This window comes from Thamnophis elegans, chromosome 2 (assembly GCF_009769535.1).
Source record: "Thamnophis elegans isolate rThaEle1 chromosome 2, rThaEle1.pri, whole genome shotgun sequence".
Taxonomy (NCBI): Eukaryota; Metazoa; Chordata; class Lepidosauria; order Squamata; family Colubridae; genus Thamnophis; species Thamnophis elegans.
In genome coordinates, this window is record NC_045542.1 from 153,515,723 (window position 1) to 153,531,063 (window position 15,341).

The 15,341-nt window shown below is 45.4% G+C and overlaps 1 protein-coding gene across 2 annotated transcripts in view; it reads left to right on the forward strand.

Moving 5' to 3' along the window:
- Nucleotides 1-15,341, forward strand: part of EHMT2 (euchromatic histone lysine methyltransferase 2) — a 42,459-nt gene that overhangs the window by 15,085 nt on the left and 12,033 nt on the right. For both annotated transcript variants that reach the window (XM_032210670.1, XM_032210669.1), the window contains exons 10-20: nt 625-770; nt 2,101-2,244; nt 2,752-2,981; nt 5,332-5,523; nt 6,806-6,888; nt 7,491-7,597; nt 9,825-9,947; nt 11,416-11,517; nt 12,099-12,203; nt 13,775-13,929; nt 14,638-14,805. In XM_032210670.1, coding sequence (XP_032066561.1) covers nt 625-770; nt 2,101-2,244; nt 2,752-2,981; nt 5,332-5,523; nt 6,806-6,888; nt 7,491-7,597; nt 9,825-9,947; nt 11,416-11,517; nt 12,099-12,203; nt 13,775-13,929; nt 14,638-14,805 — 1,555 coding nt within the window. The remainder of the gene's footprint in view (nt 1-624; nt 771-2,100; nt 2,245-2,751; nt 2,982-5,331; nt 5,524-6,805; nt 6,889-7,490; nt 7,598-9,824; nt 9,948-11,415; nt 11,518-12,098; nt 12,204-13,774; nt 13,930-14,637; nt 14,806-15,341) is intronic.

Genomic DNA, 15,341 nt, shown 5'->3' on the forward strand with positions numbered 1-15,341 from the left:
GCTAGTGTAGTCCCTTCTTATACTATAGAACAGTTAATTTTCTCAAGAGGCCACATGAAAAGCTGGGACAGTTGTGAAAGCCTGAATCAATAAGGTGTGAAAGTGTGTAGGCATGCATGCAAGCACATATGTAATTTGAAAAGAAATAGTCACTTTTAAAACCAATCCATGGGCGTCAGACAGGAATAGCCAAAGGGCCAGATGTGGCCCAGGAGCCATAAAATGCTCGGGTCTGCTGTAGAAGTTCCTCTCCAATCGCCACTGTTGAAGAACAGTTGCATTTGTATTTGTACATGGAGACGCCGCCATCTTCTCTTCAAGCTCAAGACACGGGTGTCTTAAAATTTACAGCAGGGATCTCCAACCTTGGCCACCTCACAACTTGTGGACTTCAACTCCCAGAATGCCTCAGCCAGCTGGGATCATGATCTTCAGATCATGGCTGGCTGAGGAATTCTGGGAGTTGAAGTCCACAAAGTGGCCAAGGTAGGAGACCCCCAATTTAGAGCATCTAATAAACTTTGGGATGCCCAAGTGATAGAGAGAGGCAAAGAACATGGACCTGCATGGCTGACAAGTAGGCTTTCCCCAGGAGAGGCATTATCATCTTCTCCCCCTTCCCAGGTGTGTCTAATGAGACAAGTTCGCTGGAAACGGAACGATTTGAGGAACTTCCGTTGTGTTCTTGCCGCATGGAAGCCCCAACCATTGAGCGTCTTAGCCAGCAGGCTGGAAATCAGTGCATGGCAACCGAGAGTGCTGATGGGGAGGTAAGCAAGGATAGGAGATCTGGGAGGAAGAGGCTCCAGGTGGCCTTATGGAAGTCCTTTCCATTTTGCCCTATTGATTTGTAAGTCAAAACATTCTTTGCAGCCCCTCTGTTGCTTCTAAATAATGATAATAAGGATGTTCCAGATATCACCCAGAATTAAATCAAGAGTTCAAGGCACAGCTTTCATCGAAGTTCCAATTTAATAAGAGAGACATGTTGGTACATCTGTGGAAAATCCGAATCTGAAAGCTTCCTGGGTTTTCCACCCATTTGAAAGTTCATGATCTTGCCCCCACACCCACAAGTCCATCACATGATCCAATCTTCCACTGCCATGCTGGGATTTCCACCCATCTAGTTCCGGTCAGGTGCAGAGGTGCAGAGACAAAGGATGACCTTGGGCTTCTAGAAAGGAATGTTTTATTTTGACGACAACACATTCTACTCCTTACTATTCCCCCTCCCAATTACCCCACTAATGAAACAGCATAGTAAAATAATAGAGAGCGTGGCAAGCCAAAGATCCTAAAAGGAATGTAACTGCAGGCCTGACAAAGGATTCTGTCCAGTACAAATCAGCCCTCAACCCAATTTGTAAGCTGAACTTTGATGTTAAGTTTTAGCTGAAGATGGCAAGCTTGCCATCTGAATGAAATGGGTCGTCTTTTGCTCAGCTGAGTGTCTCCTGCTGTCTGAAACAGTGTAGCTTAGCGCCCAATGCAGTGTTTCTCAATCTGAGGCGTTTTAAGACCTGTGAACTTCAACTCCCAGAATTCCCCAGCCAGCATGTTGTCACGGCTCCAAAAAACCCCTCCCCCAATGAAAGAGGACTCCAAGGCTTGAGTTGAAAAGTTCTTCAAAAGTTCCATTTTATTAGAGATGTCAGATTGGCGCATCTGGGAAAACCTGAATCTGAAAGTTCTCGGGTTTTCCCCACCCAAGTGAAAGTTCAAATCCCTACCCAGCAGTCCATCACATGGTCCAATCAGGCACCATCCAAAATTGGAGATATCGCCCAGTAACCTCATGGCAGCTGCAGGACAAGGTGTCCTTGACTCTCTGAGAAAAGAATGTTATTTTCACTATACATCACCCACACTCTGTATAATCCCCCCCTCCCATTTCCCCACAGTAGAAAATGTGGCAGGCCTGAAGTCCCAAAGGTAAAAAGATGGCTTCCAGGTCTGACTATTGGTTGACTGAGGAATTCTGGGAGTTGAAGTCCATACATCTTAAAAGTCACCAAGTTTGAAACATTACCCTAATAAATTACCTCAGTGGCAGCTGGCCCACAAAAAATGGGAGACATCTCCTTTCTGCCTTTACAGCTAAATGGCTGCAGCAGCAGCATCTTGAAGCAAGAAACGATGCGTCCCTCCAGCCGGGTTCCCCTCATGGTCCTGTGTGAAACCCATCGCGCCCGGATGGTGAAGCATCACTGCTGCCCTGGATGTGGCTACTTCTGCACGGCGGTGAGGAACGAAAATCGGCAGGCGTGTGGGGACCTGATAATGGGGTGAGAGGGTCACCATCCACCCTCTGGGGACCTTTGAGGGGCAGAGCGCAGTCCTGTGACTGTCTCTACCTGAATTGCCATTGGTGGCCATTTTGAGCCAAGGCCTCAAGGTCAATTAGAAGAAAGCCTGGCCAGGTGGATCAGGAAAGTGGAGAACACCAGGCTTCAGTTACACGTAGGCCTGGTCATCCTGGAGAATTTGGCTGCTTACTGATGGCACAGGTTGGATTTTCATATCTTCTCTTCCTGAAGATTCAACTCTGTCATTTCTAGCAAGCTTGGTTGTCAATTCCAATGTTGGTTACTATCCAGTAACCACCTAAATGTTGGGAAACTACAATCCCCAGCAGTCTTTGCGAGCTTGGCCAGTGGAGGAATCCTGGGAATTGTTTCTGAGCGCTAATATACACAAGGCGTGGCCAGACCGTCAGATCCCTGATGGCTGTTTTTTCCTTTTTCTCAGGGCACCTTTCTGGAGTGCCACCCGGACTTCCGTGTGGCCCATCGCTTCCACAAGGCCTGCGTTTCCCAGCTCAATGGCATGATCTTCTGTCCACATTGTGGAGAGGACGCTTCGGAGGCGCAAGAAATCACCATAGCCAAGGCGGACACCTCCACGCCTGTCCCCATCCCACCGTCGCATAGCCAAGGTGCTTCCGAATCCACCGGCCGTGCTGACACCACCCAGCCCAGGTGAGTAGGCTGCGTCTGGCAGGGATCCCAATCCCTGGGTTTTCCGAAAATAAGAGGATGTGTATTTTTAAAAAAAAATTACAAATGGAATCTTTTTAATTAATTGCCAAAGGTCTTCTCTAGTATCACTCTCAAGCTGTAAAACGGGTTGGGGAATTATGGCCCCTTTATGACTTGTGGGACTTCAACTCCCAGAATTCCTGAGCTAGCCATGCTGAAGGATTCTGGGAATTGAGTTCCGTGCTGGCTCAAGAATTCTGGGAGTCATAAAGAGGCCATCGTTCCCTACCTCTGCTGTACTCATCCAAAGGACAGAATTGACTGGATCTTTGAAATCTTCCACCTTTGCCACTGTCTGCGGGGAAAGCCATTTCTCCTTTCCTATTTCTAAATCCCATAAAAGAAAAGTTGCACTTCTAAAACTCACAGGCAGCAAAAGAGCCCACTTTGAGCAAAGGCTTAGGAGGATTGATATAAATTTGCCACTCAAAAATCCCTCCATTCCACCGTTCTCCACAAATAACGTACACAAAGTTTTTCAGCCTCACACTTTCCAGTGACATCATGTCAGGCCTCTGAAGTAGGCCAAGTAAAGAAACAGATCCCAAAGACATACTAGAATTCTACCTATCCTGTTTACCTGGAAATAAGATCTCCCTGGATAATAAGCTGTTCTGGCCCCCCTCCGTCCGGTAATGAACGCAGACACAGGCTTAGCTGTTTGCCACTCTTTATTCGCAGCAATTATAATCCTGTTGGCTGAAAGCCCAGACATGACTCACTGGCGAGACGTTGGCAGCAACCCAGACTCCAACAGACATGGGAACACAAGGCAGACCAGACAAGGTGTTCTCCAGATTACTACGAACAGTTGTGTCCTGCAAAAGGACTCCTCCCAAAGTCACTTCTTAAATACTCTCTTTGGAGGGGCCAAGCCACAACCACCTGGGCTTGATTATCTCTTATGAGTCTGTCTCCGTAACTGCTGCCTCCGTTTCTCCGCCCTTCATTGCCTGGCGTCAGGGACAAACTCCCTTTGATCTTCCCCACTGCTCCATGCCTCAGGCACCTCCTGGTGGCCAACCAGACTCTCTGGTCCCTGCTCAGAGTCTGAACCCAGTCCAGGGTCCTCCACATCTTCCATAGCAGACTCATAGGGGTCCTCACTATCGGAGTCCATCGGCAACTCCAACGGCTCCTGCTGGGCCACAACATAAGCCCAATCGGGCTTTTGAGCATCTGCGCTAAAATAAGGCCTCTCCTCAAAATAAGCCCTCCCTGAAAATATTTAAATGCATGCATAGCCGGTCCCTGCCATTTCCTGGCAGGGGGGAACATGCCCCCCACATGCCCCTGCTATCTACGTGGGACGGCCTTGCGGAAGTCGTTCCTGCAAACCCTAGCTACCACACCCCTTCTCGAAGGGGCGGTTGCAAAAAGAGCGGCAGGCCCATCGACCTCCTGCAACGCTCTGCCAGCGAAAATGGAGCTCGGGAGGGCCGCACAACTGCAGCAATTCCAAGTTCATCAGTCTCTTCCCTCTTCATACTCTAGCTCCGTGATGGCGAGCCTATGGCAGGCATGCCATGGATGGCATGCAGAGCCCTCTCTGTGGGCACGCAAGCCCCCGTCCCAACTCAGCTCCGCCGTGTATGCATGCCTGCCTCCCGCAAGCCAGCTGGTTTTCAGGTGTCTGCCGCGCGGGGGGGCGGGGTGCATGCGGGAGATGCGTGTGCATGCATGGGAGGCAGACATGGAGGGGGCATTGTTCAGGGTGCATGCGTAGAGGTCGTGTGTGTATTACACTATGGGTGCACATGTGTGCTCTTTTGGCACGCAGCGACGAAAAGTTCAGCCATCACTGCTCTAGCTGAAGATGCCACCACATACAGGTAGTCCTCGATTTACAGCCGTTTATTTAGTGACCATTCAAAGTATTGGAAAAAGTGACATATGAGCGTTTTCGACACTTACAGACTTTGGTAGCATCCCCATAATCCCGCGATCAAAACTCAGACTCTTGCCAATTGGCTCATATCTATGACGATTACAGTGTCCCGGGGGTGGGTGGGTGTCATGCGATCCCCTTTTGTGACTTTCTGACCAGCAAAGTCAAGGGGGGAAGCCAGATTCACTTCACAACCGTGTTACTAACTTAACAACGGCAGTGATTCCCTTAACAACCGTGGCAGAGAAAATTGTGAAATAAGGCAAAACTCACCTCCTTGTCTTGCTTAGCGGAAATTGGTGGCTGAATTGTGGTCGTAGGTCGAGGACTACCTGTATGACAACATTGCGATTTCTTAACTTGGGATTTTCCTCATTGCTCTGTTTGGCCTTCTTCCCTCAGTGCTCGGATGCGTGGGGGCTCTGGGGTTGAACACCCACCAGACGATACGGTGGGCTTTGGGGGCCCAGGTATTGATAGCGCAGGCCCACAGTTGACCCTTCCTAACGGGGCTGTGCTTTCAGCACAAGGATTGCCAACAGGGGCTGGACGGGAGCAGCTAGAGCGAGCCCTGGTGGTACAGGAATCCGAAAGGTAAGCAAGCCACTGTTCTCCCCTTCTCTGCCTTGATGGTAAGACTATGACTATCGTTAGCATTAGTCTAGCAAACATTCATAGTTTGATAGTAGAGGTCCAGCCTTGGCAACGAAGCAAGGTGAGAACGCTTGAATAGAATAGAATAGAATAGAATAGAATAGAATAGAATAGAATAGAATAGAATTCTTTATTGGCCAAGTGTGATTGGACACACAAGGAATTTGTCTTTGGTGCATATTGTCAGAGTTCCAGATAGCATCCCAAATTAAATCAGAGTCCAAGGCAACGTGTTCTCAAAGTTCCAATTTATTAAGAGAACCATTTGGGAAAACCTGAATCTGAAGCTTCTCAGTTTTCCCCACCCAAGTTAAAGTTCATGATCTTGCCCCCACACCCACAAGTCCATCCCATGGTCCAATCTCCCACTGCCATGCTGGCAGTTCCACCCATCCAGTTCTGGTCAGGTGCAGAGGTCCCAAGACAAACGATGACCTTGGCAATCTAGAAAAGAATTTTATTTTGGCTACATAACATTCTACTCCATGCTATCCCCGCTCCCAATTCCCCACTATAGAAACAGCATAGAGGAATAGAAGGAACATGGCTGCAGGTCTGACATAAGTTCTCAGCGTACATAAGAAGAATGAAAATACATTCATCAAGAATAAAAAAATACAACACTTAGTGATAGTCATAGGTTACTAATAAGCTATCCAATCGTACTAGGAAACAAATAAAAACAATATAAATTGAAAGATACAAACAACATGGTTATAGTCGTAAGTGGGGAGAGATAGATGGAAGGAAGGAAGGGAAGAATAATAGTAATACATTCTTGGTAAATTATTGACAGTGTTGTGGGAATTAGTTGTTAAGCAGAGTGATGGCATTCAGGGAAAAAGCTCTCCTTGTGTCTAGTTGTTCTGGTGTGCAGTGCCCTATTAAGTTGTTTTGAGGGTAGAAGTTGAAACCATTTATGTCCAGGATGTGAGGGATCTGTAGATATTTCCACGGCCCTCTTTTTGACTCGTACAGTGTACAGGTCCTCAATGGAAGGCAGGTTGGCAGTAATTGTTTTTTCTGCATTTCTAATTATCCGTTGAAGTCTATGTTTGCCTTGTTCAGTTGCAGAACCAAACCAGACAGTTATGGAGGTGCAGATGACAGACTTAATAAAGTTCCCCTTTCGGCCCTGCCTCTCGCCTCCCACAGTTTGCCTTCCTCTCCAAACTTCATTTGCCTTACTCTCTTTGATCCCTCTCTCCTCTATCACTCCCAGGCGCAAGAAACTGCGATTCCATCCGCGTCAGCTCTATCTCTCCGTTAAGCAAGGGGAACTGCAGAAAGTGGTCCTGATGTTGTGTAAGTTGTGACTTCCCTGCTGGAATGGGGAATGCGGAGACCAGTAATAGAAGGGGTGTCAAACTTGATTTCATTGAGGGCCGCATCAGGGTTGTGTTTGACCTCGGGGAGGGGGGGGCTGGGAGTGTGTGACCAGGGTGGGCGTGGCCAGCTCAATATCACTTCTGTCTAGGGAGCTGGTGGTGACCTGAGCATTCTGCCAGCGAAAATGGGCTCCCGAGCTCTGTTTTCGCTGGCAGAGGCACCCCGGGCTGGTTCCTTACTGTTTCCCGGGTGGCTCAAGCATTCTGCAAGCCGGCCCCGGCCCCCGGGCCTTCCGTTTGACAACCCTGCGTAATAGGAATAAGGGGATTCTATTGAGTTTCCTCTATAAGTGTTTTTCTAACCTTAGCAACTTTAAGATATCTGGACTTCAACTCCCAGAATTCCCTGGCCAGATGTCAAGAGTTTGTGAAAGAGAGATATTTTTTTCAGTGTTTCCTTATGGGGTTAAAGGTTATCATTTTATTTTTCATGAATCTAGCAATTGGGACAAGTGTTTGTTCTCTTTTCTTTTTCATTGTCACTTATCTTCTCTCTCTCTTTTTTTCCCCCCCACTCAGTAGACAGCTTAGACCCCAATTTCCAGACCGAGCAACAAAGCAAGCGTTTCCCACTGCATGCTGCAGCACAGAAGGGCTACATGGAAATCTGTCATGTTTTGCTGCAGGTGTGTGTGTGTGTGTGTGTGTGTGTGTATAAACCTGGGCCTTTGGGTTCTACTGGGTTTTCTTTTTTCCTTAATATGTCCTGGGCTTGACTTTTAGAGTTGTTAGATAAGCTCCCCGTTGGGAGAGCGAGTGCGTTCAGAGAAGCGTTGTGAGAGTTGTGTTGGAGAACACACAAACCAGCATACAGAGACACTGCAGTTTAAATAGGCTTTTACCTTCGTGGAAATAGAGGTATCAGAGTCCATCAAACAGTCCAAGTCATACACGGATAAGACAGTCAGTCATCAATGTCTTTCAGTTAAGGGTTAATCCAAATAACATAGTCCAGTATCATGTAACCAGTTCAGGACACAAAGTTTGCTAACAGTTGCAAAACTTACAGTAGCTCACAGCACTCAGATCAGTTCAGCCCAGCATCTAAGAAAACAGAGAGCTAACAGACATTCTGGCTCCCTCTTATGGCCGATTGAGGAAAAACAGCAACCAATCACATTTTACAGTATGATTTAAAGAAACAGATACAACATTGTTACATGATTTATATATTGCCAACCCAACCGTTAGATTATATTCCTAACAAGAGTGTCAACATCAACCCCTGAGCCAGAAGTACAGGGCGGGGCATAACCTTTTCCTAGGGGGTCACAGCAACACTTGTAATAACAACACAAATAATTCATACACCATTCGAAAGCCCATCAAAAACTGAGTTTATTGACACGATTTAATAGTCAGTATGACCACCATTAGCCCTTCGAACAGCATTCAAACGAGGTGGATAAGAACACAACAAATCTTCAAACAGTTCCGTTCGATTTTCCAGATTTTTCAACACAGTTTCCAAATTCATTCTCAAAGTTTCAACCGAATATCGATTTTGACCTTGCTCCTGAATCATCAGAGCTTCCACTTCATCCTTAATTATGGCCCCAATGTTCTCTGCCGGATTGAGATCTGGCGAATTTCCCGGCCAGACGTCATTGCCCCAAAATTCGACATTGTTTTCCTTTAACAATTGCTGAGTCGCATTTGCACGCATGCAAGGAGCTTTGTCATGAAGAAAGACAGCCTCACCAACCACCAAGACATTGTCTGGATCACTGAGAAATGGAATGACATTCTCCAATAAAATTTTCTCACGGAAATAACTGCCATCCCAGGATTCCCCTTTATCCTTCAAAACCCAATGCAGTTTCTTGGCTGTGAAAATGACGAAAATCCCGATGCAAGTCGGATTGCGAACGATTTGTCGATATCGTTCATGTTTGGCGATGTCGTCGACGTCTTTAGCCCAAATTCGATCGTTCTGGAAATTCGGTTTTCGAATGGCATAAACGAAGAATTCGTCAGATGGCGCCAAATGAAGAAAATCTTCCTCGGTCCATTCAGACAACCAATCGCACAACCAAAGCCGATCTTGAACGTGTGTTTGAGTTTTCAATGGTTTGCAAATGACGTGGAATGGCTTCAAACCTTCTCGTTCTCGATATCGGCCGATTGTCCTTTGATCAACTCGTTTTCCACGAATTTGAAGGATTTCTTGGGCCACTTTTCGGTTTCCTTTTCGTTGTTTGCGACTGCCAGTTGCAATGATGGCTTTGCTTTCTTGGGACAGTTGCAGAGGACGCCCTTCTCCAAATTTTGTGAAACATTCTTGGGCTGTTTTGTTCCAATTATCAGTAACCCAATCCGGATGACGTTTCAATTTGTTTGCAATCCATTTTCGATTGATAAACGTCGCTCCAGCATCGCGAGCCTCTCGAAAGGCAATGCATTTTATTCTGTCAATGATCCTTTGTTCTTCCGAATCGAATTTTCCAGCCATTCTTAAAGCAAATTTAACATTTAATAGCTCATTCAATTCAGTTTTTTATGGGCTTTAAAATGAGGTGTCGCGGAAGTTGTAAACTGCTGTCGATCTTGCTGTGACCCCCTAGGAAAAGGTTATGCCCCGCCCTGTAAATAAGCATCTTTCACCAACTTTTTGAGTTGAAAAAGGTATACGGTCCATAGCCCTTTCCTAAAATGTGCTAATTAACAAGCTCTGCTCTGGGGCCTTAATTAGTTGATTAGACCTAATCAACTGCTGCTGAAACTGACCGAACCTTAATCAGTTTCGCATTGAAAACTTTTGTTGTCCTAAGTATAAGCACTGGATTACCTATATACTAGTTAAACGTGTCAACAAATCAATTAGTAATAAATCATTAATGTTTTCTCTGGCAGGCTGGAGCCAACATAAATACGGTGGACAAGTTGCGTAGAACCCCTTTAATGGAAGCGGTTGCGAACAACCATGTGGAACTAGCACGTTACTTGGTCAAGAGGGGTGGCTGCGTGTACACAAAGGTGAGGAGATAAATGATTTTTTAAATGATCTTTTGGTGGAAGGAGAGCTGTGTGGAAGGGAGTGGAATGGGGTGAGGTGGGGGATATTTTATTAAAGGGAGTCAGTGGAACTTTTTTCTTCTGGAACAGTCCTGTGCCCTTAATTGATGTGTGACAAAAAGAAATCGCATGTGTTCAATTGTTTTGGTACGCCATAATTTCATTTCTATGTTGTCTTGCTGCTTTTAAAAAGGCAAGACTATTCAACATAATATATACGAAGTAACTGGTGGTATCATTTCTTTGCACCGTGTGTTATGTTTGAGAAAAATCATATTTTGGTAGAGAAGCAAATATATGTGTGTTAATTGGCTTGCTCTCGATTGAAATAATTTTTCCTCAAAAACGTGACATTCAGCCTCAGAAATGCTTCTTTAAAAAAATCGTTTTGGGTAACAAAACAGTATTTCATCTTAAGAAAATCAAACATAGAAACTAAGAAAGGAATTTTTTTTTTAAAAAACTATCTTATATTTTTAATCAATAGTCACTAGTTCACCACTGTAACCTCTATATTTCTCAGCCTTGGCAACTTTAAGATGTGCAGATTTCAACTCACAGAATTCCCTGGTGAGTATGGGAATTGGAGTCCATGCATCCTAAAGTTGCCAAGATATGAGAAATACTGAAATAAACAATGTGATATATTATTGTAAGGTATCACAGGATTGATTTCTGCCATCGTAAGATATATTGCTCCATAAAATGCTACCTTTTCCAAAGCAGACCACACATTTCCAACAACCTGGATTAACAATGCTATTCCATCTGGTTTAATAGAATTATTCAGTGACAGGGTTAAACCTTTATATTACCCTGGGTTTGTTTCAACCATGGTGTCAGGTTTCCCAAAAATACTCTAATTGATTCTTGAGCCTCGAGTCAAATTTCAAAAGAAAACCAGTCATTTATTAGGAGCATTTTGACAATGCCTTTTTTGTGCAGTCAGATCTTAGCCTTATTTGCAATATAGCTGAACTTTACCCCTGTTCCTTCCCTTCCCTCTGTCTGTGTCATAAATCACATTCTGCAATGAGGTGCATCCCTCCCAAATCTGCTCTGAGATCCAACTAGCCGAAAGTATGTATGGAATGCACTCCCCCCCCTTTCCTCCCTAGGGCAACTTTAGGAGTTGACATATGGTTTGTTGAGCCTGTCAGAATGGGCTGGTACAAACCATATTGACTGGGCTTATTATCAAAGACCCTGAGATAAAGCCAAAAAAAAAAAAAAATCAGAATCACACAAAGATTAGTGTAGTTCATAAATCCAAAGCGTGAAGCCACTTCTTGTGGGACTAGAGTTCAGGATTCCATCAGTGTTTTATGAGAATGATAAAAGTAGGGAGGGAATCACTACGGAGAGAGGAAGTGCCTACGTGCAACTTAAATTAATGCTATTTCATTCTCCCTGATGTTACTGCCAAAAGGAGGATGATGGATCTACCTGTCTTCATCATGCTGCCAAGAATGGAAATGTGGAGATGGTCAGCTTGCTCCTTTCCACGGGACAGGTGGACGTCAACGCCCAGGTAAGTGGGGAAGCTGTTTTCCTCGGTTGCTGACAGTGGCTACCAGCTTCACCCAGATCTCCCTGGGCCTTAACACAATGTTTTTTTTTTAATTCAAACATCATCTTCCATTAAACAGTCTGTCGTCTGGGTACATATATTTTGTGCAAATATTTTATGCAATAACAATTACAGTTTACAGCTACAGTGTATCACAGAAGTGAGTACACCCCCTCACATTTTGTAAATATTTAAGTATATCTTGCCACCAGTTTAGACATTAATGGCTGTGTGTTGCATTATTTTGAGACGACAGCACATTTACACTGTTACATAAGCTGTATACTCTCTACTTTACATTGTAACCAAGGAATATTTATTATTTTATCTATTCTTAACTTAATACTAATATATACTGTACCTAATACTATAACAATCCTCTCAACTTATTTAACTTTATTAAAACATTTTCTTATTTCATTCCTCTGCTTTTTTCCACTTTTCAATTTATTCTCTAATCATTGATAAAATAATTCCCAGGTGTTATAATAGTCAGATTGTTGGCCTTCACACAATACTTGTTCTTCTTGTTTTTTGCTTAGGATAATGGAGGTTGGACCCCCATTATCTGGGCTGCCGAGCACAAACACATTGAGGTGATCCGTATGTTGCTTACCCGAGGAGCTGATGTCACCTTGACTGACAACGTACGTGAGTTTGGGTTTTCTGGGGGAGCATCCCGGGGGGAGGAGTGGAAATCTCTGGTTAGATTTATCCACATAACAGAATGGACAAGGTTGATTCGTCTCGGGATCTCCGACCTTGGCAACTTTAAGACTTGTGGACTTCAACTCCCAGAATTCCCCAGCCAGCCACAGTTGGTCCAACAAGTCTTAAAGTTGACACTTAAAGTGTCAGGTCTGCCTCTATTCAATCCCTAGGAAGAAAAACCCTCGACTCCCTTAAAAATAGAGAAAAGATACTTTACTTGTAAAGAACAGAATACAGCTAAGTCAGACACTATCTGAAGCAAAAACATGTGAAACAACAAACTGAAACAAACTTTAGAGCCCCCCACCCTTTGTAACTAGGCAACCAGAGTCCAATCATCGGCCAAGAAGATGTTTTGGGAAAGTCTCTGATTCAGGTATGCTGTTCCTCCCTTCTGCATTCCAAAGCTAGGACAGTTGGCCTTGGGGATGGTAAACAAAATCCAAGCTGGTAGTTCCATTGCTGCTGGCAAATTTCCACTTTCACCTCCTGCACATTCCCGCCACCACCACCCCTGTCCAAGTGCCCATTGCTCCCCCTCCCATCGTTTCCATGGCAGCAGGCAGCAAATGAAGATGTAGGCTGACACCAAAATTGCGTTCCAACTTCTGAGGTCGGTAAAATGAGGACCCAGATTGTGGGGGGCAATATGCTGATTCTGTTAAGCGCTTAGAGAGGGAGTGTAAAGCACTGTGAAGCGGTGTATAAGCCTAAGTGCTATGAGACCTCTGGGTTAGGCCACCCCATTGCTGCTGGGCCCTTGCATAAAAGGAAATCCTTGCAATTAGGTAAGTAACACTGCTAAGGGGCGAAGTGAGTAAAATGAGTCACATGGTAGATAGGGCAGTGCCATTGAAGTCTTGTTTTTTTTGTACATGCATGCAAGGTTGATGGACATTCACTGCTACTCAGGGTTGCCATCTTGACTTTTGGAATCCCTCGTATGGCAACTGTCAGGGTTCCAAATAGCATCCAAAAGTAAATCAGAGTCCAAGGCAAATAATTGCTCAAAGGTCCAATTTATTAAGAGAGCCATGTTGGCACATCTGGGAAAACCCGAATCTGAAAACTACCCTGTTTTCCCCACCTAGTTGAAAGTTCAAGATCTTGTCCCCACACCCACAACTCCATCACACGGTCCAATCTCCCACTTCCATGCTATCAGTTCCACCCATCCAGTTCTGGTATGGCGCAGAGGTGCAGAGACAAAGGATGACCTTGGCTTTCTAGAAAGAATGTTGTTATGGCTACATGGCATCTAACTCTGTACAACCCCCCCTCCCATTTTCCCACATAGAAAATGCAGAACAGAATAATAGAAAGTGTGGCAGGCCAAAGGTCCAGAAGAAAAGATGGCTGCAGGCCTGACAGCAACTGCTGAGAGAGAGTGATAGAGGAGAGCGTCTACACATCTTTACTGGCATCCACGAGGGGACATAACGGACGTTTGGATGCCCTGCCTGTTGCCTTTCACTCTTCCTTAATGCCTTCCTCTCCTTCCATCCAGGAAGAGAACATCTGCTTGCACTGGGCCTCCTTCACAGGAAGTGCGGAGATTGCCGAAGTCTTACTTAATGCCCAGTGTGACCTCCACGCCGTCAATTTCCACGGAGACACACCTCTGCACATAGCGGCCCGGGAGAGCTACCACGATTGTGTCCTGTAAGCAACAGGCAGAGCTGAGCAACAACCGACAAGTTTCCATTTCGGCTCCTGTATCACGAGACCCGGGGGGCGGGGGGATTAGCCGTTGCAAGGCCTTTGCCTACAGATACCCTGTTTTCCATATAAAAGCAACCGATAAGCCTCGCAGGGCAAGCCAGATAAGCATCACATGTAGATCAGCTAATTCTACTTTATTGTCAAACTGTATAAATAGTCCTTCACTTGGGACCACAATTGAGCCCCAAACTTCTGCTGTTAAGCAAGACATTTGTTCCATGATTTTTGCCGCACGTTAGGACCTTTCTTGCCACAGTTGTTAAGTGAATCACTCCAGCTGTTAACTTAGTAATACCGTTGTTAAATGAATCTGGCTTCCCCACTGACTTTGTCAGAAGGACCCAGGGACACTACAACCCTCATAAATATGAGTGAGTTGCCAAGCTTCTGAATTTTGGTCACATGACCACAGGGATGCGGCAACAGTCATAAGTGTGAAAAATGGACTGAAGTCCCTTTTTCAGGGCTATTGTAATGTCTAATCAAACGGATCTCCAACCTCGGCAACTTTAAGACTTGTGGACTTCAACTCCCAGAGTTCCTCAGCCAGCTGGCTGAGGAACTCTGGGAGTTGAAGTCCACAGGTCTTAAAGTTGCCGAAGTTGGAGACCCCTGTTCTAATCTACTACATCCTTCTTCCTTGCACAGCTTGTTCCTATCAAGGGGTGCTGACACTGAAATACGGAATAAGGAGGGGGATTTGCCCGTGGACCTGACCTTGGAGAATTCAGATGTTTGGTTTGCCCTTCAACTCAACCGCAAGATCCGCCAAGGCATCCTTAACCGTTCGGTGCGCACAGAACGTATCATCAGCAGGTAAGGGGTGAGGCGCAGTGGTGGGTTCCGGATCCTGTTCCAACCGGTACAGTTGGAACAGGCCCAGCGGCATCCACATGGACGTGCACAACGTGCGCATGCACCTTAGCACCTCCCCTAACCCTATACCATTTCAGACAAATGGCTATCCAACATCTTCTTAAAGACTTCCAGTGTTGGGGCATTCACAACTTCTGGAGGCAAGCTGTTCCACTGATTAATTGTTCTAACTGTCAGGAAATTTCTCCTCAGTTCTAAGTTGCTTCTCTCCTTGATTAGTTTTCACCCATTGCTTCTTGTTCTGCTCTCAGATGCTTTCGAGAATAGCTTGAGTCCCTCTTCTTTGTGGCTGTCCGTCAAATATTGGAACACTGCTATCATGTTGTCCTACTCCTTCTTTTCATCAGACTAGATACACCCAGTTCCTGCAACCGTTCTTCATATGTTTTAGCCTCCATCTCCTAATCATTGGATACCATTTGTCTGAAGTGTTTTAGGGTTTCCTACCTAAGCAGGGGGTTGGACTAGAAGACCTC